Source organism: Lynx rufus, unplaced genomic scaffold, assembly GCF_022079265.1.
Source record: "Lynx rufus isolate CCGP_SWC_20201006 ecotype Redwood Valley unplaced genomic scaffold, mLynRuf1.p SCAF_23, whole genome shotgun sequence".
NCBI lineage: Eukaryota > Metazoa > Chordata > Mammalia > Carnivora > Felidae > Lynx > Lynx rufus.
The window spans coordinates 7,380,619-7,404,574 of NW_025814838.1; the positions used below are offsets into that span (position 1 = coordinate 7,380,619).

Genomic DNA, 23,956 nt, shown 5'->3' on the forward strand with positions numbered 1-23,956 from the left:
CTCTGACCCTCCTTGGCTTGCTCTCTCTCTCTCTCTCTCTCTCTCTCTCAAAAAAATAAGTAAACATTAAAAAAAAATCCTTGGGGGTCCCTGGGTGGCTCTGTCAGTTGAGCATCCAACTGTTGATTTGGGCTCAGGTCACACATGATCTAGCGGTGATGGGATCGAGCCCCGCATCAGGCTCTGCACTGACAGCACGAAGTCTGCTTGGGATTTTATCTCTCTCTCTCTCTGTCTGCCCCTCCCTCACTTGCACACATGCACACATGTGCACACAGTCTCTCTCTCTCAAAATAAATAAATAAACTTTAAAAAATATGTTTTGGGGCTCAGTCGGTTAAGCCTCCAAATTTGGCTCAGGTCATGATCTCACAGTTTGTGAGTTGGAGCCCCACGTTGGGCTCTGTGCTAACAGCTTGAAGCCTGAAGCCTGCTTCAGATTCTATGTTTCCTTCTCTCATCCCCTCCCTGACTTGTGCGTGTGCGGGCGCGCTCTCTCTCTCTCTCTCAAATAATAAGTAAACATTAAAAAGATTTTAATAAAAAAATAAAAAATATGTTTCAAAAATAAAGTAAAATAAAATACTTGGCTATGTAGAGTAGAAAATCCAAAAGAATCAACAACAACAAAAACTTCCTAGAACTAATAAGCAATTATAGCCAGGTTGCAGGATATAAGGTTAATATACAAAAGTCAATTGCTTTCCCAAAAGTCAACTGTTTCCTTGATAAACAAGTGGAAATTGGAAATAAAAACATAACACTATTTACATTAGCATCCTAAAAATTAAAGACTTTAGGGGCTCTGAGTCGTTCAGTTAAGTGCATGACTCTTGATTTCAGCTTAGGTTATAATCTCACGGTTCGTGAGATCAAGCCTCACGTCGGGCTCCATACTAGACATGAAGCCTGCTTAAGATTCTCTCCCCCTTGGGGCTCCTGGGTGGCTCAGTTGGTTGGGCGTCCGACTTCAGCTCAGGTCACGATCTCGCGGTCTGTGAGTTCGAGCCCCACATCGGGCTCTGTGCTGACAGCTCAGAGCCTGGAGCCTGCTTCGGATTCTGTGTCTCCCTCTCTCTCTGCCCCTCCCCTGCTCATACTCTGTCTCTCTCTGTCTCAAAAATAAATAAAAACATTTAAAAAAATAAAAAGATTCTCTCCCTCTCTCCTTCTGCCTCTCCCCTGCTCACACTCACACGCGTGCTCTCTCTCTCTGAAATAAACAAACAATAAAAAATGAAGAATTTAAGTATAAATATAACAAAATATGTAAAAGATCTCTATGAAGAAAACTACAAAAATCTGATGAAAAATAGAAAATTAACTAAAGAAATGGGAAAATATTCCATGTTCATGGATAAGAAGACTCAATATTGTCAAAATATCAGTTTTTCCTAATTTGATCTATAGATTTAACTCAATGCCAATCAAAATCCCAGACGGTTATTTTGTGGTTATCAACAAACCGATTCCAAAATTTATATGGAAAGGCAATAGCCTTTCCATATAAGTCAGTGGGCCTACATAACCTGACATTAAGACTTCCTATAAAGCTACAACAATCAAGATAGTATAGTATTGGCAAAATAACAAATAGATCAATGCAATGCAACAGAGAGGCCAGAAATAGATCCACATAAATATAATCAACTGATCTTTGACAAAGGTGCAAAGGTAATGCAATACAGAAAAAGGTAGTCTTTTCAACAAATGGCTGGAACAACTGGATATCTACCTGTGTAAAATGAATCTAGACCTTGCACCTTTATAAAAATTAACTCACAACAGATCATAGACCTAAATGTAAAGTGCAGAACTATACAATTCCTAGAAGATAACACAGGAGAAAATCTGGGTGATTTGGGTATAGTGATGACTTTTCAGATACAACATTAAAGGCAAAACTTATGAAAGAAGTAATTGATAAATTGGACTTCATTAAAATTAAAAACTTCTGCTCTGCCAAAGACATTGTCAAGAGAATGAGAAGGGAGGCCACAGACTGAGAGGAAATATTTGCAAAAGGCATATCTGATAAAGGATTGTTATCCATAATATGCAAAGAAATACTAAAACTAGAGGCGCCTGGGTGGTTCCGTCGGTTAAGCATCCAACTTCAGCTAGGTCATGCTCTCACGGTTCGTGAGTTTGAGCCCCATGTCGGGCTCTGTGCTGACAGCTTGGAGCCTGGAGCCTGCTTCGGATTCTGTGTCTCTTTCTCTCTCTCTCTGCTCCTCCCCTACTTGTGCTCTGTATCTCTCAAAAATAAATAAATGTAAAAAAAAAAAAAAAAAAAGAAATCCTAAAACTCAATAATAAGAAAATGAACAGCCTGATTAAAAAATGGGCAAAAGACCTGAACAGACACCTCACCAAAGACATGCAAATGGCAAATGAGGATATGAAAACATGTTCCACATCATAAGTCATTAGGAAACTGCAAATTAAAATGAGGTACACACCTGTTAAAAAGGCTAAAGTCCAAAACACTGACAATACCAAATGCTGATAAGGATGTGGAGCAACAAGAACTCTTTATTTCTTTGCTGATGGGAATTCAAAATGGTACAGCCTCTTTCAAAAACAGTTTGGCTGTTTCTTACAACACTAAACATACTCTTATCACACAATTCAGTAATTGTGCTCCTTGGTATTTACCCAAAGGAATTGAAAGCTTATATGCACACAAAAAGCTGCATATTGGTGTTTATAACAGCTCTATTCATAATTGCCAAAACTTGGAAGCAACCAATATGTCTTTCAGTAAGTGAATAGATAAATGAGGTGTACATCCAGACAATGGAATCCGTGCTAAGCCATGAAAAAACATGGAGGAAACCTAAATGCATATTACTAAAATTTAATCTATCTGAAAAGGCTACATACTATATGATTCCAACTATCTGACATTCTGAGAAAGGCAAATCATGGAGACAGTAAAAAGATCACAGGTTGTTGGGGTTAGGGGAGAGAGTAGGATGAAAAGGTAGAGCACAGAGGATTTTTATTTTTAAAAATTTTTTTTAACGTTTTTATTTATTTTTGGGACAGAGAGAGACAGAGCATGAACGGGGGAGGGGCAGAGAGAGAGGGAGACACAGAATCGGAAACAGGCTCCAGGCTCTGAGCCATCAGCCCAGAGCCTGACGCGGGGCTCGAACTCACGGAGCGCGAGATCGTGACCTGGCTGAAGTCGGACGCCTAACCGACTGCGCCACCCAGGCGCCCCAAGCACAGAGGATTTTTAGGGCAGCAAATCTATTCTTTATGATACTGTAATGGTGGATACATGTCATTACATGTTCATCCAAACCCACAGAATGTACAACACCAAGAGCAAACCCTAATGTAAATTATGGACTTTGGGTGATAATGATGTATCTATGTAGGTTCGTTGATTATAACCAGTGTAACACTCTGTTGATATAGGGAAGGCTGTACCTAGTGGAGGGCAGAGAATATACAGGAACTCTGTACTTCCTGTTCAATTTTCTTGTGATCCTAAAACTTCTTTAAAAAATAAAGCAAATAAATAAAAAATAAATCAATCCTCCACTGCCTCACCACCACCAGAAATGTCATAGTGAAACCAAAGTAACAAAGCAGGGCTCTAAGGACCTACTAGACCTGACCTCCTCTCACTTACTCTGCTCCAGCCACACCAGCTTCCTTGTGAGATCTAGAAAGCCAGGCATGGTACCTCTCCATTCTTTTGCACTTGCTGTGTTTTCTGCCAGGACCACTCTTGCCCCAGAGAGCTGCCATGGTGCCCTCCCACCTCCCTGCATTTATTCAAATGTCACCTCCTGGGGCCTTGCCCATCACACTAATTAAAAATGCAGCTTTCCCCAACTCTTCTCATTCCCCTTCTTTCATTTTTCACCAAAGAACTTATTGCCAACTAACATAATATGTATTTTATTTAATTTTTTGTCTACCTGCATCCCACTTAGAACTTAAGTTCTAGGAGGGAAGAGATTTCTGTTGTTTTGTTCCCTGCTGTTTGCTGCCCTATCACAGAACCTAGAACATGGTAGACTCTCAACGACGTTTGTTGAGTGAATAAATGAATAGCTTATTAAGAGTGCTCTCATGCTTCCAGATATTTGCCATGCTGTTTTACCTGCCTGGAATGATGTTCTTTAATGTTCAGGAGGAGAAATCCAACTTAGCATCCAAAACTTAGCTCAGGAACCCCCTTTTCTCTGAGGTGCCCCCTGCCCCAGGCAGACCAAACAAAGTAGGAATTTCTTATCTGTATTACCACAGTGCCCCATTTTATGCTTCCAGTAGAGCCCTTATCACAGTGTTTTACAATCTGTGGGGCTCCTTAGAGGCTCCTTATTCATCTTGTATCTGCAGCACCCTGGTTTTTTTTTTTTTGTAGTTTATGGGGGGGGGGACAGGCAAGGGGTGGGGAGGGGAGAGGAGGAGAGGAGAGGAATGGAGAGGAGAGGAGAGGGGAGGGGAGAATCTTAAGCAGGATCCAAGCTCAGCACAGAGCCCAATGCAGGGCTCGATCCCACAACCATGGGATTATGACCTGAGCAGAAATCAAGAGTTGGACACTCAACTGACTGAGCCACTAAGATGCCCAGACCCCAGCACCTTTAAGCCTGGCAGGCCCTCAGAAACATTTGTGCAATGAAATAATAAATGAATGAATGACTTAGATAAAAGCAATCAATATGTAGCTTAGTGTGGATTATATAGATATTTGTAGTATAATTTAAAGAACACCCTTAAAGATACTCCTATGAAAATTCCTTTGATATTAATACTCTCTACTATAGCTTACTCAAAATCTGTGAATAACTAATAATATCCAAAGTCCAAGATAATTGCCTAGTAATCAATATAAAAGGCTGAGTTTGCTTTAATATTTCCTTTACATTATTTCAAAGGCATTTTTACTCTACCTTTTATCTGCATTTCCATATCCATACTGTTTTAGCTTAGAGAGTATCATCATGGGAGCTAAAGACTGAGCAGGTTTGGTAAACAAAGCATTGATGCCAAAAACCATTGAGGAAAGGGGTGACCTGAAACAGACAAAGATAGCATGGGTCTGTATCACACAGAAATCAAGGAACTTTTTGTCAGTTAAGTCCTCCTTGACTGTAACTAGACAATAGAAATATATAGTAGTTATAGAATATTAACCTCTTAGTCATAGTGGTTATAAACTTAAAAGAACCAAACTCTTTCAGTGAAGAAATGGATCAAAGAGGAGACACAGCTAGACTCTTACATGCTCAATAATGAGAGCTATATGTGCCCTGTGCTGTTAAGTCATTTTTTCTTAATTTTTAAAGTTTATTTATTTATTTTGAAAGAGAGAGAGAGAGAGCTCGAGTTGGGGAGGGCAGAGAAAGAGGGAGAGAGAAAGAATCCCAAGCACAGGGTTTGAACCTGTGAACCATGAGATCGTGACCTGATTTGGAATCAAGAGTTGGACATTTAACTGACTGAGACACCCAGGCGCCCCTGTGGTAAGTCATTTAAATCTCACCATAGCGGCACCTGGCTGGCTCTGTTGGTAGAGCATGTGACTCTTGAGCTCAGAGTCCTGAGTTTAAGCCCCACATTGGGCATGGCGCCTACTTAAAAAAAATGCAAACCTGTAAACTCCACAACAATCCTATGAGAAAGACATTGTCACTCCTGTTTTAGAGATGGGCGAATAGATTAACTTGTCCACAGTCACACAGCTAGTAAGTGGTAGAACTGGGATTCACACCTAAGTTTCTCAGCCCAGATTTCATTAAGGATTACTCAAATGAGCTCTAAGTGAGAATCCTGCCATATCATTTTTGATAACTAAGTTATGTCATATAAAATAAACCTAAAAATCCAGTGCATTGACTGAATACAGTGAAATCTTGTCATATTTCAACTATCAGTGGAAACCTCTCCAAGGAGGAGAAAGAGAAGAAAAAGCAAGAAAATGGAGAGGAGGAGAAAGAAAAAAAGACATGGAAGAAAGATGAGGCCAGAGAACTGGAGGAAGTCTGATTTGACAGGAAGAACTTGGGTTTCACTTCTAGTTCTTTAATCTGCTGGTTTTATTACCTTGGGCAAGCTGACCCCTCAAGAGTCTTAGTTTCCTGAAAATGAGGGTACTTCTGATTGTATGATATACAATTGCTGTCTGTCTCCCCCACTAGGCTGTCACTGCCACAAAGGGTAAAGGCTACATCTATTTTGGCTCATTGTATTAAGTTCTTATCTGACATGATCCGGAGGACAGTTGGCTAGAGCAGAACAATCCTTTTTATTTATTTTTTATTATTATTTTTTTTTTAGAGAGAGACAGCACGTGTGCGTGGTGGAGAGGGGCAGAGGGAGAGTGAGAATCCCAAGCAGACTCCACACTCAGTGTGGAGCCCGATGTGGGGTTTGATACCATGACCCTGGGACCATAACCTGAGCCAAAATCAAGAGTCAGGCGCTCAACTGACTGAGCCACCCAGGTGCCCCCAAAACAATCCTTTTTAGAAGAGACATTAACCATTCTGTTTTAAGTGAAATGTACTCGTTCATCAATCTTTCCTTTGGGCTTTTCCTTTGAGTATGGGCCCACGGGTGGAAGTGCTATGCCATCATTCTCGCGAGGACAGTATCCATATTACATGATCTACAGTTTCTATTGTCAGTTATAGAGAGAACTACAGTTATTTATAAGGCAATCTGAGTACACAATAGCTTTAGGCTTTTATGAATTTCCCCCAAAACATTTATAGTTCTCATTGCATCAGATCTGATAATATTTTTTTATACCTTGCCTTTGTCAGATCTTTATAAAGCATTCAACTTAGTTTTCACAGAAACAACTTTCGTCTCACCCTTACAGTTCCTAAGTACTTTTTTTAAGCTTGTTTATTTATTTAGAGAGAGACAGAGACAGCATGAGTTGGGGAGGGGTAGAGAGAGAGACAGAATCCCGACCGGGCTCCATGCCAGTGCAGAGCCCAACTGAGCCACCCAGGTGCCCTGTAAATGTTGTCATTAAAATAACCATTGCAGCTGACATTAACAGATCTGAAATAAAAAGTACTAACTCCTGGTAAGGATACAACTTATGCCAGCAGAGAAGCACAGGTATCCCCCAGGGTAGCCACTGGTCAGGAGCATACAGCATGCCATATGCATAAGAGAGTATGTTTTAGGAGAGCCTGGCAGGCTCAGTCTGTGGAACATGTGACTCTTGACCTCAGGGTTGTGAGTCTGAGCCCCACGTTGGGTATAGAGATTACTTAAAAAATTAAAAATAATAAAAAAAACAGAGAAAAGTATGTTTCAGAGGGACTCTGTTACAAGGCCTCCTATATCGTATCTCCAGTATGTACCACAGTGCCTGACACATTAGCAGGCAGCAACACATATTTATGGAGTGAGTAGTATCTACCACACAAGGCTGGTGTGAGACCTGCACGAGCAAAAGCCATATAATTTTGCACACCTTGGAATGTGGTAAATGTTAGTGCCTTTTCCTTTCTGACTATTTGAGACATTTTATTTACTTGTATCCAGTTTCATTCAAAAAGAATTTGAGAGTTGTAAGATGTTTACTGAGGTTTCTTCTTTAAAAAAAATTTTTTTTTTAAATGTTTAGACAGAGAGAAAGAGCATGAGCGGAGGAGGGGGAGAGAGAGAGAGGGAGACACAGAATCCGAGGCAGGCTCCAGGCTCTGAGCTGTCATCACAGAGCCTGACGCGGGGCTCAAACTCATGAGCTGTGAGATCATGACCTGAGCCAAAGTCAGATGCCCAACCAAGTGAGCCAGCCAGGCACCCCTCTTCTTTTTAAATTATTCATTTTTTTAATGTTTATTTTTGAGAGAGAGACAGAGAGACAGAGAGAGACAGAGACAGAGCATGAGTTGGGGAGGGGCAGAGAGAGAGGAAGACAGAATCCAAAGGAGGCTCCAGGCAACAAACTCTGAGCTGTCAGCACAGAGCCCAACTGGGGGCTCAAATTCAAACCGTGAGATCGTGACCTGAACCGAAGTTAGACACTTAACCAACTGAGCCACCCAGGCACCCCTTAAATTACTCAATTAAAAAGAGTGGTTTGAGCCCGTCACTTTTCTAGACACTAGAGACACACAAGGAGAACGGTCCTGCACTGTAAGGAGCTCACCATCTTGCTTATCCTTCAAACACAACTTAGCAACAAAACCCTGAAACAGAAGAGGAATTATATAAAGAAGACATCAAACAGTTTGACTGGCAAGGCTTTTCGCAGTATAGATTTCATTAAAAAAAAAAAACAAAAACAAAAAACAGAGGCCATGTAGTCTAAGTGTTTCTACAGAGCTAATAAAGAATGTACCTGTGGGGCACCTGGGTGGCTCAGTTGGTTAAGCATCAGACTCTTGAGATCAGCTCAGGTCGTGATCTCTTGGTTGTGAGATCAAGCCCCACATTAGGATCTGCAATGAGCCTGAAGCCTACTTGGGATTCTCTCTCTCCCTCTTTCTCTACCTCTCCCACGTTTGCACATATGCACACATGCACATACATGCTCTCTCTCTCTCTCTCTCTCTCAAAATAAATATTTAAAAAAAGGATATACCTGTGTTAAAATAACACGGGTATTCCTCTCTAATCTGTAAAACAGGGCACAGATAAGAAAACATTTACCAATCAAGTGAATTTTATAGCTGATGTAAAAAGCTTATAACCACACCAAAGAACAAAACCTCTCATCAGCAGCCCCTTATATTTTTTCAAGTAAAAAAAAAGGTAAGATTTTTAATCATTAATTTTAATTCTTGCAATGTCACAGAGAAAAGGTCATTTTGCCTTCGACATCCAGTGTAATAAGGCGTACTGCAATACGTAGAACATAAAGCTATCTGAGATTTCACTTTGGTTTTGGAGATCTAATCCTGTCATAGCATTGGCTGTGTGAACCTGCCGTATAAAAAATTATGATGCCCTTTCAGAAACAGGGAAAAGTTGCCCAGGGCAAACAATTATGAATATCCTATTATGTTCTGCTCTCTAATTCCCAGTGACGCTCTTATGATCATCTCTTAGATGATTTGTAGTGGAACTATAAAAGGCATACTCTTACAGGTCCTGCCTCCATGTGATATTGTTATGGCTGATATTTGAATAAATGTACTTACTGCTGATTGAACTTCAGTAAATCTGCATCCACCATGTCAGCTAGTGGCAGGTTAAACAAACAGAAAGAAGCTTGCACAATTACCCTAGAAACGATTTTAAAATATACGTATAAAATACACATATAACTAGGAGGCACAGATTTTCTTTTAAAAAACCAAACATCAAATGAAAGTTGAAATTTTGTTTATAAGAAGGAGAAATGAAATAATGTACAGTTGACTCTTGATTAACACAGAGGTTCGGGGTGCTGACCCCCCGGGCAGTGGGAAATTCACATATACCTTATGCCTCCCCTCAAATTTAACTACTAATAGCCTACTGTTGACCAGAAGCTTTACTGATAGCATAAACAGTTGATTAACACATATTTTGTATATTCTATGTATTATATAAAGTAAGCTAGAGAAAAGAAAGTGTTAATAAGAAAATCATCATGGGGCACGTGGGTGGCTTAGTTGATTAAGTGATCAACTATTGATTTCGGCTCAGGTCATGATTTCACGGTTCGTGAAACTGAGCCCCGCATTGATATCCATGTTGACATCGCAGAGCCTGCTTGGGATTTGGGATTTTCTCTCTGCCTCTCTCTGACCCTCCCCTGTTCATTCATTCATTCACTCTCTCTCTCTCTCTCTCTCTCTCTCTCTCAAAATAAATACATTTAAACGAAAAAAGAAAAGAAACACCAGGAAAGAGCCAGGCAAGAAATGGTGAAGAGCTTTCCAGACACAGAATGCTACATGTTAGATATGAGGTGCCTATACTACAAAGTATTCCTGTTTGGTGTGGAGTACAGAAGAACTAGAAGAGTGATATGAGGATGAAGAAGTAAACAGAGACTATATAACAAAAGACCTCATATGTCATCATTTTATGATATAAATCTTAAAAGCAGTAAGAAGCTACTTAAGATCATTAAGGAATGACATGTTACTGTAGGAACAATGTGGACGAAGGTGTTGGGAGGACTGGAGACTAGAGACAAGGGAACCATATGGGAGGCCAGATACTACTCCATGTGAGAGATGATGAGGACCTGAGCTAATGGAAGCAGAGAAGGGATGGATTCAGGACATATCAGGACTAATAACTGGTAGCCTATTGGACACAGGTGACAGAGAAGAAAGAGAAGACAAAGACAAAGTCTCTGACTTGGACATCTAGACAGATGGTAGAGCTGTTTTCCAAGATGGGGGACAAAGGCAAAGAACAACAGGCAAAGAGAGAGAGAGCAAGCGGGGAAGGAGCAGAGGGAGAGGGAGAGTGAATCCTAAGCAGGCTCCATACCCATTGAGGAGCCCAGTGCAGGCTCAATCTCACAACCAAGAGATCATGACCTGAGCCAAAATCAGGAGTTAGACACTTAACCAACTGAGCCACCCAGGCGCCCCATGGGGTCAAATCTTTATTTGGCAGCAACATTTACTAAATGATGCACTTTAATAGGTTAAAAAGAGGAACATAACTTTACTACAAAATCTAATGTATGAAATCTCTCCAAAAAAGAAACTGTGAACATTCAGTTTGCCAGAAAGGTACAATGATTGCCTAGAAATGAATATTCAATACAGTTCAGATAAAAAATGTTGCACTGCTTGAAAGTGTAAATGGCAAGACCTAGTGTAATTTTGGGACTGGCATTTGGATTTACTTACATGATAATAGTGAGATAAAGAGCCAAAAGGTAATAGTATTGCTGTCCAAGAAGTGACATGACAATGGAGGCTGTTCCTTTTAGGTAGAAAGAAATTAAGATAATTTTATAGTAACCAAACTTCTTCAGCCAGGACTGACTGATAAGTACAAGGCACTGAAAAGGAAACAAAGAGATATCGTATTAAGATGGACCACCATTAATTATGCTTGCTCTTGCTGGCGACAAAATAAATGTGCTCAGCAGAAAACACATTTGCTTCTGAACTATAATAGCAGCTGAAACACACAAGTAATACTGTCTATTGTGGCTAGAAATGTTGTGACCCATGTATATCCGTTGAAAATTGACTAAGGATAGTAATATTCCATAATAACAAAGAAACAGCTATTATTTCCTTTAAAATGAACAAACCAGGAAATGGTTTCCTACATTTTTATTTTCACACTGTTATGAAGAAATTTTACCAAAACCAACCATATGAAAGAATCCATTGCTTAGAAACAGTCAGCATTGCTTTATGGTGATGTGAAAGGTGCAACTAAAATCTACTATAAATCCAGATTTTACAATTTGGGGTTGGGGCACCTGGGTGACTGGGTGAAGTTGGTTAAGTGCCCAACTTAACTTAACTTAACTTAACTTCACCTGGGTGAAGTTGGTTAAGTGCCCAACTTCAGCTCACGTCATGATCTCATAGTTCACGAGTTCAAGCCCCATTTTGGGCTCTGTGCTAACAGCTCAGAGCCTGGAGCCTGCTTCAGATTCTGTGTCTCCTTCTCTCTCTGCCCCTCCCCTGTTCACTCTCTGTCTCTGTCTCTCTCTCAAAACTAAATAAACATTAAATTAATTAATAAATTAAAACAAAATTTGGGGTTAAAGCCCAGAATTCACCTAGCACACAGTAGGTAAAACAAATATTTATTGAATAAGTGACTATACATTTCACTATTCTTACTGTAATCTATCTGAAATGTACTTTTTATACTAAAATCAAGTTTATGATTCTATCCACATTTCTTTGGGTTTTGTTTCCTGTCTTATCTTACAAATTTTATAATTCTAATAGATTCATGTTGAGGGCTCAGGCTTACATTTTTTCTGTGCATTTCATGCTATCAGTGAAGAAGTTCATTGTTCTAGAGTGAAAAGTTTTTGCTAAATATACATATTACATTAACAAAGATTAGAAGATACTCTTTGTCTTCAATTAAAAAGTACATTGTTTAGCCCTGAAAAGTTTTCATTAACCAAATGTACATACATTACAATTACAAGAGAATTCTGAGTGATGCAAGTAGAATGCAAATGTGCTATAATAAACAAAAGGGTTCTTTCCCCTAACATTTTGGCTTACTTCTCTACTTTCAAGGAACAAGAACTCCTTTTCTGGATATTAAAAACAATGGCTCAGGGACTGATGTGATCCACGGCATTTCTTAGAGTTCTGTAAGAGTGAGTACATAGAACACCCCAGCAGTATAATATCATTATATTCCTCCACATAATGACAATACTCAATAATTTCAATATTTCAATAATATTTCGATAATTTCAATAAACAATATTGAATAATATTCAATATTTCTACATATTGAAATGAAGCTTCTTGTTCTCACCCTCTAACACATAAACATAAAATACAAGAAATTAATGATAACGTAAGGAATATGTGGCAGAGTAGAAAGTGCAAGATTTTGAAATCAGATGTCCCTCGGTTTGAATTCCAGCTGTGCCACTGTGCCAGTTGTGTGGCCAAGGACAAGTTACTTTACCTAAGGAGCATTTCATCCAACTAACACTCTCTCTGTGTGTTTCTACCTCCCACTGTCTCTCGTTCTGTCTCTGACTCTCTCATCTATAGCACACACTCAACATATAAGGTACTCAATTGTTAGTTATTATGATGATGTCCGATATATAAAAAGATATGAGCCAATGATATAAATGATAAAAATGATGAAAGATACCACTTTTTCATTTATTAAAATAAAGTGTTCACAAACTGAGGATTTTGGCTCTCCAGTGAATCTCAGCATGAATGTTGGCAACCTGTGCCAAAGAAGCCCAAATCAAAACAGATAAGGTCAGTGTGTGCTTGCGGTGAAAACTGAATAAATATTTGCTGCATGGAGTCTTAATAATAAGAGCTAACATTTCTAGAGTGTTTAGTTTGTGCCAGGAACCATTTTAAGTACTTTGTGTATTTTGATTCATTTAATCCTCATAATTATTCTATTAGGCACTATTTTTTTTTTTAATTTTTTTTTTCAACGTTTGTTTATTTTGGGACAGAGAGAGACAGAGCATGAACGGGGGAGGGGCAGAGAGAGAGGGAGACACAGAATCGGAAACAGGCTCCAGGCTCTGAGCCATCAGCCCAGAGCCAGACGTGGGGCTCGAACTCACGGACCGCGAGATCGTGACCTGGCTGAAGTCGGACGCTTAACCGACTGCGCCACCCAGGCGCCCCAGTTAGGCACTATTTTTATTCTAATTTTACAGATGAGGAAACTGAGACACAGAACTGTTGAGTAACTTGCCCAGGCTCACACAGCAAGAGACTCCCCTGTGGCAGACTCTATGCGCTTAACCCATTTACTATCCTGCCTCTCTGATAGGAGTGGGATGTGGAAGATCTCAGACCTGTTGTTGTTGCTGTTGTTATAATAGTAATGGTGATGATAAATATAATTATAGTTATTATTTATTAATAATAAATATAATAATTATTACAATTACTATTTTAGAGAGAGAGAGAGCACGAGCAGGGGAGAGGGGCAGAGGGAGAGAGAGAAAGAATCTTAAGCAGGATCCACGCTCAGCATGGAGCCTGACTCAGGGCTCAATCCCATGACCCTGAAATCTGACCTGAGCCAAAATCGAGTCGAACACTCAACTGACTGAGCCACCCAGACACCCTGTCACAGACCTATTAAAACAGTTATTAGAATGGAATACTACTTGGCAATGAGAAAGAATGAAATACGGCCTTTTGTAGCAACGTAGATGGAACTGGAGAGTGTTATGCTAAGTGAAATAAGTCATACAGAGAAAGACAGATACCATATATTTTCACTCTTATGTGTATCGTGAGAAACTTAACTGAAGACCATGGGGGAGAGGAAGGGAAAAAAAAAAGAGAGAGGGAGAGAGTCAAACCAGAAAAGACTCTTAAAAACTGAGAATAAACTTAGGGTTGATGGGGGGTGGGAGGGAGGGGAGGGTGGGTGAGGGGTATTGAGGAGGGCACCTGTTGGGATGAGCGCTGGGTGTTGTATGGAAACCAATTTGACAATAAATTTTATATTAAAAAAAAAACCAGTTGTTAGAATGAGCACTTGTTCATGCTTTTCTCCTTTCACTTACACAACTCCTCCAAAAGGAGGCCTCTGAAAAGACAGCCTGAGAAAATGAAAACATGGTGCTTATCCTTCATGATTATACCCAACAGTTAAAGTGACTTAGCCAAAAATAACAAATAAGCTATCGTTTTTTTTCTTTTTATTCCAATAATTTATGTGAGTGTCACTTGTCTGGATATTAGGAATACACTTGAAGCAATTTTGGGCTTCCACTTTATAATGATTTTTTTTTTTGTTAAGATCAACAGAAATTCATGTTAGTGTTGAGGGTTTGAGAAAAAAGATTGTGGAAATCTTTTGACCATGTTCTCTTAAAATGTAATAGCCAAGATGAAGAAGTCATGGGTATAAAAGGTGCAGCATAGAGAATATAGTCAATGGTACTGTGATAGCATTTGTATGGTGGCAGATGGTAAGCCACACTTGCGGTGAGCAGAGCATAACATATAGAATAGACTTGCCCAATCACTACGGTTGTACACCTGAAACCAATGTAACAGTGTGTCAGCTATACTTCAATAAATAGTTTAAACTTTTATAGCCAAGAGAGACTAGGAGAAAATACTTGCTGAACATACATCCAACAAAAGACTTGTATCTAGAGTATATAAAGAACTCATATAATTCAGTAATATGATAACAAACAGCTTGATTAAAACATAGGCAGGGGTGCCTGGGTGGCTCCAGTCAGTTAAGCGTCCGACTTCAGCTCAAGCCATGATTTCACTGTTCCTGAGTTGAAGCCCTGCATCGGGCTCGCTGCTGTCAGTGCGGAGCCTGTTTTGGATGCTCTGTCTCCCTCTCTCTCTGCCCCTCACCTGAGTTGTCTTTCTCTCTCTCTCTCAGAAATAAACATTGAAAAAAATTTTTTAAATAGGCAAAAGATCTGAACCACCTGAATTCACCAAAAAGCCAAATGGATGGCACATGAAAAGATGCACTAATAATATCATTAGTAGTCATTAGGAAAATGTAAATCAAAACCATAATAAAATACTATTACACACATACTAGTATGACTAAAACTAAAAAGACTGATCATAAACATTGGCAAGAATGTTGAACAACTGGAACACTTTTACACTACTGGTGGGAATGTAATCTGGAAAACACTTCAGCAGTGTTTTTGTGTTTTTTAAACATTTTTTTTCTGGAAAGTTTTTTTTTTTTTTTTAATTTTTTTTTCAACATTTATTTATTTTTGGGACAGAGAGAGACAGAGCATGAACGGGGGAGGGGCAGAGAGAGAGGGAGACACAGAATCGGAAACAGGCTCCAGGCTCTGAGCCATCAGCCCAGAGCCTGACGCGGGGCTCGAACTCACGGACCGCGAGATCGTGACCTGGCTGAAGTCGGACGCTTAACCGACTGCGCCACCCAGGCGCCCCTGGAAAGTTTTTTTTTTTTTAAGTTTTATTTAAGTGATCTCTACACCCAATATGGGGCTCAAACTTAAGTGGAGATCAAGAGTCCCACACTCTTCTAACTGAGCCAGCCAGGCACCCCAGTGTTTTTATTTTATTATTATTATTTTTTAAGGCAGGCTTCACACCCAGTGCAGAGCCCAATTTGGGGCTCGAACTCACAACCCTGAGATCAAGACCTGAGCTTAGATCAAGAGTCAGATGCTTAACTGACTGAGCCACCCAGGAGCCCCTATTTTAGCAGTGTTTTTAAAAGTTAAAACACACGGGGCACCTGGATGGCTTAGTTGGTTGAGCGTCCAACTTTGGCTCAGGTCGTGATCTGGTGGTTCAATTACAGAACACTGATGTAATTTACCCCAACACAGCTATTTTTAAAAAGTAGATTTATATGTGACATGGAAATTTGCATAACTTATTAAATTTAAAAAGCAGTATACAAAAAATTCATGGATGTTTCAATAGTGTATGAATCTTTACAGCAAATATGTATTACTTTTGTTAAAAAAAATAAAGAAAAAAGTTGTTATGGTTTTCTCAGAAGCACAGTAGCCCTTCATTCCATCAGAATTCAACCATCTGGCAATCTCTACCCAGAACATGTCTATGAGCTAAAAGGAAACAAAAAACATTTATGGGAATCACCAGAATAAAGCCACTAAATCCATGCACTTAATAAAGCTCATGTACTTTGTTCTGAAAGAGCCCCTCAAGTCTTCACTAAAAATCTATCTAAATATTTAGGAATAAATTTAACAAGGAAGGGGAAAATTCATCCTCTGAAAGCTACAAAACATTGTTGAAAGAAATTTTAAAAGATTGAAATAGATGGAAAATACTCTATGTGTCAGAAGATTTAACATTGCTAAGATAGCAATACTACCCAAACTGATCTACAGATTCAGTGCAATCTCTATCAGCATCCAATCTGTCTTCTTTGTAGAAACTGACAGGCTGATTCTAACATTCACATGGACTCCAAGAGACCCTGAATAGCCAAAGCAGTCCTGAAGAGAAAAGGAAAGCTGGAGGCATCATGATTCAGGACTCCAAGCTGTATTACAAAGCTGTAGTCATCAAGAAAGTATGGTACTGGCACAAAAACAGACACATAGGTCAATGGAACCCAGATAAGGGCCCACAACTATATGATCAACTAATCTTTCACAAAGCAGAAAAGAATATCCAATGGAAAAAAGACAGTCTCTTCAACAAATGGTGTTGGGAAAACTGGACAGCACATGCAGAATGAAACTCTACCACTTTCTTATACCACACACAAAAATAAATTCAAAATGGATGAAAGACCTAAATGTGAGACAAGAAACCATCAAAATCCTAGAGGATAAAACAGGCAGCAACCTCTTTGACCTCAGCTGGAGAAACTTCTTACTAGACATGTCACCAGAGGCAAGGGAAACAAAAGCAAAAATGAACTATTGGGACTTCATCAAGATAAAAGCTTCTGCACAGTGAAGGAAACAAACAAACAAACAAAAAGCTAAAAGGCAGCCTGTGGAACAGGAGGAGATATTTGCAAATGACATATCTGATAAATATATAATTTATCCAAAATATATAAGGAATTTATGAAATTCAACACCCAAAAAACAACCCTGTTAAGGAAATGGGCAGAACATAAAGAGACACTTTTCTAAAGAAGACATCCAGATAGCTAACAGACACATGAAAAGATGTTCAGCATCACTCATCATCAGGGAAATACAAATCAAAACCTCATGAGATACCACCTCACACCTGTCAGAATGGCTAAAATTAACAACTCAGGCAACAACAAGTGTTGGTGAGAGTGTGGAGAAAAGAAAATCCTCTTACACTGTTGGTGGGAATGCAAACCGTTGCAGCCACTCTGGAAAACAGTATGGAGATTCCTCAAAAAGTTAAAGATAGAGGGGCGCCTGGGTGGCGCAGTTGGTTAAGCATCCGACTTCAGCCAGGTCACGATCTCGCGGTCCGTGAGTTCGAGCCCCGCGTCGGGCTCTGGGCTGATGGCTCAGAGCCTGGAGCCTGTTTCCGATTCTGTGTCTCCCTCTCTCTCTGCCCCTCCCCCGTTCATGCTCTGTCTCTCTCTGTCCCAAAAATAAATAAACGTTGAAAAAAGTTAAAGATAGAACTACCCTATGACTCAGCAATTGCACTACTCGGTATTTACCCAAAGGATACAAAAATACAGATTCAGAGGGGTACATCTACCCCAATGTTTACAGCAGCATTTACCAACAATAGCCAAACTATGGAAAGAGCCTAAATGCCCATTGACTGATGAATGGATAAAGAAGATGTGGTGTGTATGTATGTGTGTGTGTGTGTGTGTGTGTGTGTGTGTGTATATATGTAATTGAATGTTAGTCAGCCATTAAACGGAATGAAATCTTGCCATTTGCAACGACATGGATGGAGCCAGAGTGTATTATGCTAAGTGAACTAAGGCAGAGGAAGACAACTATCATAATTTCACTCATATGTGGAATTTAAGAAACAAAACAAATGAACACAGGGGAAGGGGGAAAAGAGAAAAAAGAAAAGAGAGAGAAACTGTAAGAGACTATGATAGAGAACAAACTGAGAATTGATGGAGGGAGGAGGGTGGGGGGTAGGCTAAATGAGTGATGGATATTAAGGAGGGCACTTGTGTGAACACTGGATATTAATATATCAGTGATAAATCACTAAATTCTACTCCTGAAAACAATATTACACTACATGTTAACTAACCATAATTTAAATAAAAATTAGAAAAAAAAGTAAGAAAATTCATATGGATTTGCAAGGTACCCAGAATAGTCAAAACAATCTTTAAACTTTTTTTTTTAATTTAAAAAAATTGTTTTTTCAACGTTTATTTATTTTGGGACAGAGAGAGACAGAGCATGAACGGGGGAGGGGCAGAGAGAGAGGGAGACACAGAATCGGAAACAGGCTCCAGGCTCTGAGCCATCAGCCCAGAGCCCGACGCGGGGCTCGAACTCACGGACCGCGAGATCGTGACCTGGCTGAAGTCAGACGCTTAACCGGCTGCGCCACCCAGGCGCCCCTTTTTTTTAATTTTAGAAAGAGGGGAGGGGACAGAGGGCGAGAGAGAGGGAGAGGGAGAGGGGGAGAGAGAGAGAGAGAAAGAATCCAAAGCAGGCTTCAGTGCAGAGCCCAATGCGGGGCTCAATCCCATGACCCTGGGATCATGACCTTAGCTTAAATCGAGAGCTGGACACTCAAGTGACTGAACCGCTCAGGCGCTCCTATTTTTATTTTGAGAGATAGGAGAGAGAGAGAGAGAGAGAGAGAGAGAGAGAGAGAGAGAGCATCAGATGGGAAGAGGAGCAGAGTGAGAGAACAAATCTTAAGCAGACTCCACTCAGCACAGAGCCTGACACCGGGCTTGATCCCATGACCTGGGAATCATGACTTGAGCTGAAATCAAGAGTAAGATGCTCAACCAACTGAGCCACCCAGGCACCCCATATCTACTCTTTATTTATTTGTTTGTTTTCTGTTTTTTAATGTTTATTTATTTTTGAGACAGAAAGACAGAGCACAAGCTGGGGAGGGGCAGAGAGAGAGGGGGTAGACAGAATCTGAAGTAGGCTCCAGGCTCCTAGCTGTCAGCACAGAGCATGACTTGGGGCTTGAACCTACAAGCTGTGAGATCATGACCTGAGCCAAAGTGGGACGCTTAACCAGCTGAGCCACCCAGGCGCCTCTCTACTCTTTTTATTTTTTTATTAAAAAAATTTTTTTAACATTTATTCATTTTTGAGAGAGAGAGGCAGAGCACGAGCAGAGGAAGGACAGAGAGAGAGAGGGAGACACAGAATCTGAAGCAGGCTCCAGGCTCTGAGCTGTCAGGCAGCACAGAGCCAGATGAGGGGCTCGAACTCACGCACCGTGAGATCGTGACCTGAGCTAAAGTCGGACATTTAACCGGCTGAGCCACCCAGGTACCTCAACTCTTTTTATTTTTAACATAAGAGTTTAACAAACTTTTTTCTACTTTGAGGAGATACTATAGGCAAATACATGATTAAAAGTGGGAAGATATATATATATATATATAATATTTTATGTATTTTAGAATCTGATAAAGCAGAGATAGGAACCCAAACAGCTCCCCATCCTAGGTTATTGAACATAGGAGCAAACAGTTGGACAAACGTCAGACTGTCCTGAAGGAATAGCATCATTACAATATACATACCCAGTATCAGGGACTATTCTGATAAGCCAAAAATGATACTCTATTTGGTATACTCTGCTAAGTAAACCATGTAAATACAGTACATTTTAGAGAGAGAATCTAAACATGCACAACTCTAAAAGCAGATGCCTCTGAACATCCCTTTTCTCATCTGTAAGGATAAGAAGAGTCTTTCCTTTGAAGGGGTTGTGAGGATTAGGTGAGGTAATGTATACAAGGTGCTTGGCATAGTTCATGGCACATGGTAAGCACCCAATGTGACTTTCCATTATTATGATGTATACAGTAACCAAACTATGACAAAGGCCTGGAGCTAATGGTGGAAAAGACAAATTGCATTCTGTAAAGTCTGCATAAGGAAGCATGTCAACACTTAAAATATTTTAGAACTATTTCTATCTAACATGGTTTAAATATTTTTGAAGCCAGATAAATGTGTAAACAGTAAAAACTCACCTATCTAGAATGACTTATTCTCTAAATAATGAATTTTACTTATTTAATTATGAAAATAGGAATCATAGGCTACATTAAGTCATATTTTGGGGTGACATATTTAGGTGAAAGAAAGCAATATGATTCATCAACTCTCTAAATGCTGTAAAAAAAACAAAGAGCATGCTGGTTTATTTTTTGAAGGAGGACATACCTTTTCCAGTAATGGTCATGAGCATGGAATTTTAATAATGCTTTGGAATTCTAGGACTCAGTCTTTTAGCCAAGTGTTTTGAAACCTGGCTTCAAGAATTCTCTTTTAAATAAAAAAAAAATATTTTAGAGAGGGAGAGAGACAGTGTGAGCTGGAGAGTGGGTGGGACAGAGGGAGAGAGAGAGAATGGCAAGCAGACTCCATGCAAAGCGCGGAGCCCAACGCAGGGCTCCACGTGGGGCTTGATCCCATGATCCTGGGATTATGACCAGAGCCAAAATCAAAAGTCGGACACTGAACCAACTGAGCCACCCAGGAGCCCCAAGAATTCTTGATCAAGTAACTTTCTTCCTTATAATGGTTACAGGAACGTTAACTGCCCCGGTAAAGCAAAACTGCCATTTATTTCCCTCCATATCTCTGCTAAGGTTTAAGTGAGAAAGTTCAGAAGAACAAAATTCAAAAGCTAAGATGTTTCAATTATCATGTCACTCAGCTCTCATTGGGTTCGCTTTTCTTTTTCCCTTTCACTTCTTATTTCCATTATGTTTCTACTGAAACATAATATCTGGGGCTCTGAATCTTTGGGTCTCTTTTTTATTGAAGTACGTTTGACACACAATGTTACACTAGTTACAGGTGATTGGACAAGTCTGTATGTTATACTATGCTCAGTGCCAGAGTAGCTACCATCTGCCACCATACATTATTGCAGTATCATTGACTATATTCTCTTTGGGTCTCTTATGTGCATCATTTTGTCAAACTACTGACATAATCAGGCTTTTAATTTCCTCAGCCAGGTGAGAGTTAGACCTCTAATCCCCATAGGAAGATAAAGGAAGAATCATCACATACTTGTGGGCAAATAAAGCCTACCCCATACATGATGCTCCTTAGGAAAGAAGGAAGAACCTCCTCGGGAATGAGATTATCTGCAAAGATCATCATGAAGTTTTTGAAGAAAGTTAAATGGAAGACTTAGAAGAAACTCATTATCAGAAAAAGGCAAAAGTTTTTCTGGGTCAAGAGCTGTCTCATCAATGAGATGATGGAGGTCCAGGGGAGATCCTGTTCACTTTCGGAGAAGAGGTTTTCCTCGGGGCTTCTTTTCGGTCCAAAGTGACTCATGCGGTACATGCCAGTGTAAAGGCTGGCAGTGGCAAGAATGGCAATGAGCACAGCGAAGGCCTGAAAATTGAAGAAAATTTCCATGTTATCAGAGATGAGGCCACCAAAGAGGATGCTGGTGGATCCTACTAGTGATGCCACTTGGTTAATTTTAATAAGCTGAAGCCGGCTTTCATGTCTAGTGAAAATCTCTGCAAACAGCATATACTGGGCTTGCTGAACGAAGGTAAGCGTGCTATCAAAAGCACATAGCGATACCACCCTATGAAGTCCACTCAGCCAGTCACCTTCGTGATAGTATTTCCAAGGGAACCAAGGAAGCAGGAAGGCTATCGAATACAAAGGGGCACCATACAACACAGAACTATGACGACCGGAACAGCAGTCAGCCTGAGAGTTGTGAAAATACCCAGTCAGGTCATTAAGAGCATTCCAGATCATTAAAATCATCTAGGAGAAAAAACAAACAAACACAGGGATTATTTTAGTGTGGTTTATCCTGATGAAAATGACTCCTGAATTTTTATTTAATGTAAAGTAACCAAAACTATCCATAAAACAGAAAACAAAAAACAAAACAAAACAAACAAAAACAAAAACAAAAACCACCACCACACACACTCAAAACCCTCACTGCTTTCAGGACCAGCAGGGGGCATATATCCTATAGTATCAATAATAATAACAGCTCATGCTACTCCAAAAGCCAATGTGCATTCACTTTGTATTTAGGCATTGTACAAATACTTTCATGAATTAATTCATTAAATCCTTAAAATAATCCTATGAAGCAGGTACTGTTATTATTATCCCTACTTTACAATGAAGAAACTGATGGCCAGAGAAGTTAATCAATTTGCTTACCTGATAAATGACAGAGCCAGGGGCTGAGCCAAGGCAGATGACCCCAGAATCTGTGCTTTCAATCATTACGTTAGACTGCTTCCCCACAAGGCACTCAGGGCCATGCCTCTGCAGGGAATGATGGCCCGTATATATACCATGGCATAGTTTTACATAATTTCATTAGGAAAAGTTAAAATACCAATGTTTACCATTGCAAAATGCCAAAAACACTAATTAAGTAATAAAGGAGTAACATTATAAAATATAAAGGTTTTTAAGGGTATTAACTTTATCCACCCTGACCACATAATTGGTAATGAGTTACAGCATAATTTGTGATTACCATGGACCTTTTCAAGATAGAGTTTCTTAATAATAATTCTAATTGTCCCATATAAGTGAATTTTCCAAATAACCAAAGCTTACCCTTTAAATTCTAAAGCTTTAAGGTTTTAAGTGGCAATCTTTTAATAATTTCTTTGCCCTCAAGCAGAGGATCTTGGACATGGATAACCTTTTCTTAAAAACTCTTCCAGCTGTGTGAAGAATTAGCTCTTTGGGAAATTACAATAACATATAACTATGGGGAAAGAGAAACTGTCCTAGGTGAACAGATAATAAGGGCTCCATCTCACCTGGGCTTGGTAAAAAGCCACTTCTGAAATCTTGTACAGATGTAAAAACAGCTTCACATAGTAGAAACTGAAGACAGAATTTAGCATTTCAGTCCCTAATGTTATCATAGCATATGCCCAAGCAATGGGTTTGATACTTAAAAGTGTCATTTTCCACGCAAAGGAATTCTTCCTCCTTTTGTTTAAAAAAAAAAAAGGATAATGGTTAAAATCCACTATTTGCATATAATAGCTGATGGGTGGCAAAATTCCTCTGAACACTAGCTTAATTTTAATTAAGAATCCCAAACCACTAGCTGTGCATATGTCATCAGATTTAACACTTAACTTTCTTATCCATTCACTCAACCTTTTTTGAGAAGTTGACAGGAACCCTAATTTGCATAGAGTGTGACTCTGCTTCAATATATATATATATATATATATACACACACACACAATATATATATACTGAGTACAATATATATACACAATATATATTCAGTACAATATATACATATATGCACAATATATATTGAATGAATATATATATATTGAATGAATATATATTCATATATATATGGCTTGAACCTATGACCCCAAGATCAAGAGTCACATGCTCCTCCAATTGAGCCAGCCAGGCCCATGCCAGTGAACGTATTTTTATGAACTCTTCCAAGTTATCCAAGTGAGATTTATCCATGAGTTTGGGTATGCTTAATTGGAGGCCAGAGGGATGTGTTTATGTCATTATTATCCTCCCTACTTGGGAGGGTGCAACAGAAAAGGAATGATGAGGTGACATCCCTTAGCTAAAGTCAGAAGGAATAGAACCCTTCATCTTAATATAAAGCTGACCATTCAGTGGTTACAGACTTGCATTGGAATATTTATGCTTGGTCTTCTCCTGACAGACTATATA

General features: G+C 39.5%; 1 protein-coding gene across 1 annotated transcript in view; it reads right to left on the reverse strand.

Annotated features, from left to right (window-relative positions):
• Nucleotides 1-23,205, reverse strand: part of LOC124517958 (transmembrane protein 180-like) — a 35,771-nt gene extending 12,566 nt beyond the window's left edge. The window contains 5 exon segments of the mRNA XM_047087726.1: nucleotides 4,920-5,042; nucleotides 9,138-9,221; nucleotides 10,794-10,948; nucleotides 21,302-22,024; nucleotides 23,056-23,205. Coding sequence (XP_046943682.1) covers nucleotides 4,920-5,042; nucleotides 9,138-9,221; nucleotides 10,794-10,948; nucleotides 21,302-22,024; nucleotides 23,056-23,205 — 1,235 coding nt within the window.
• Between the last annotated feature and the right edge of the window lie 751 nt (nucleotides 23,206-23,956).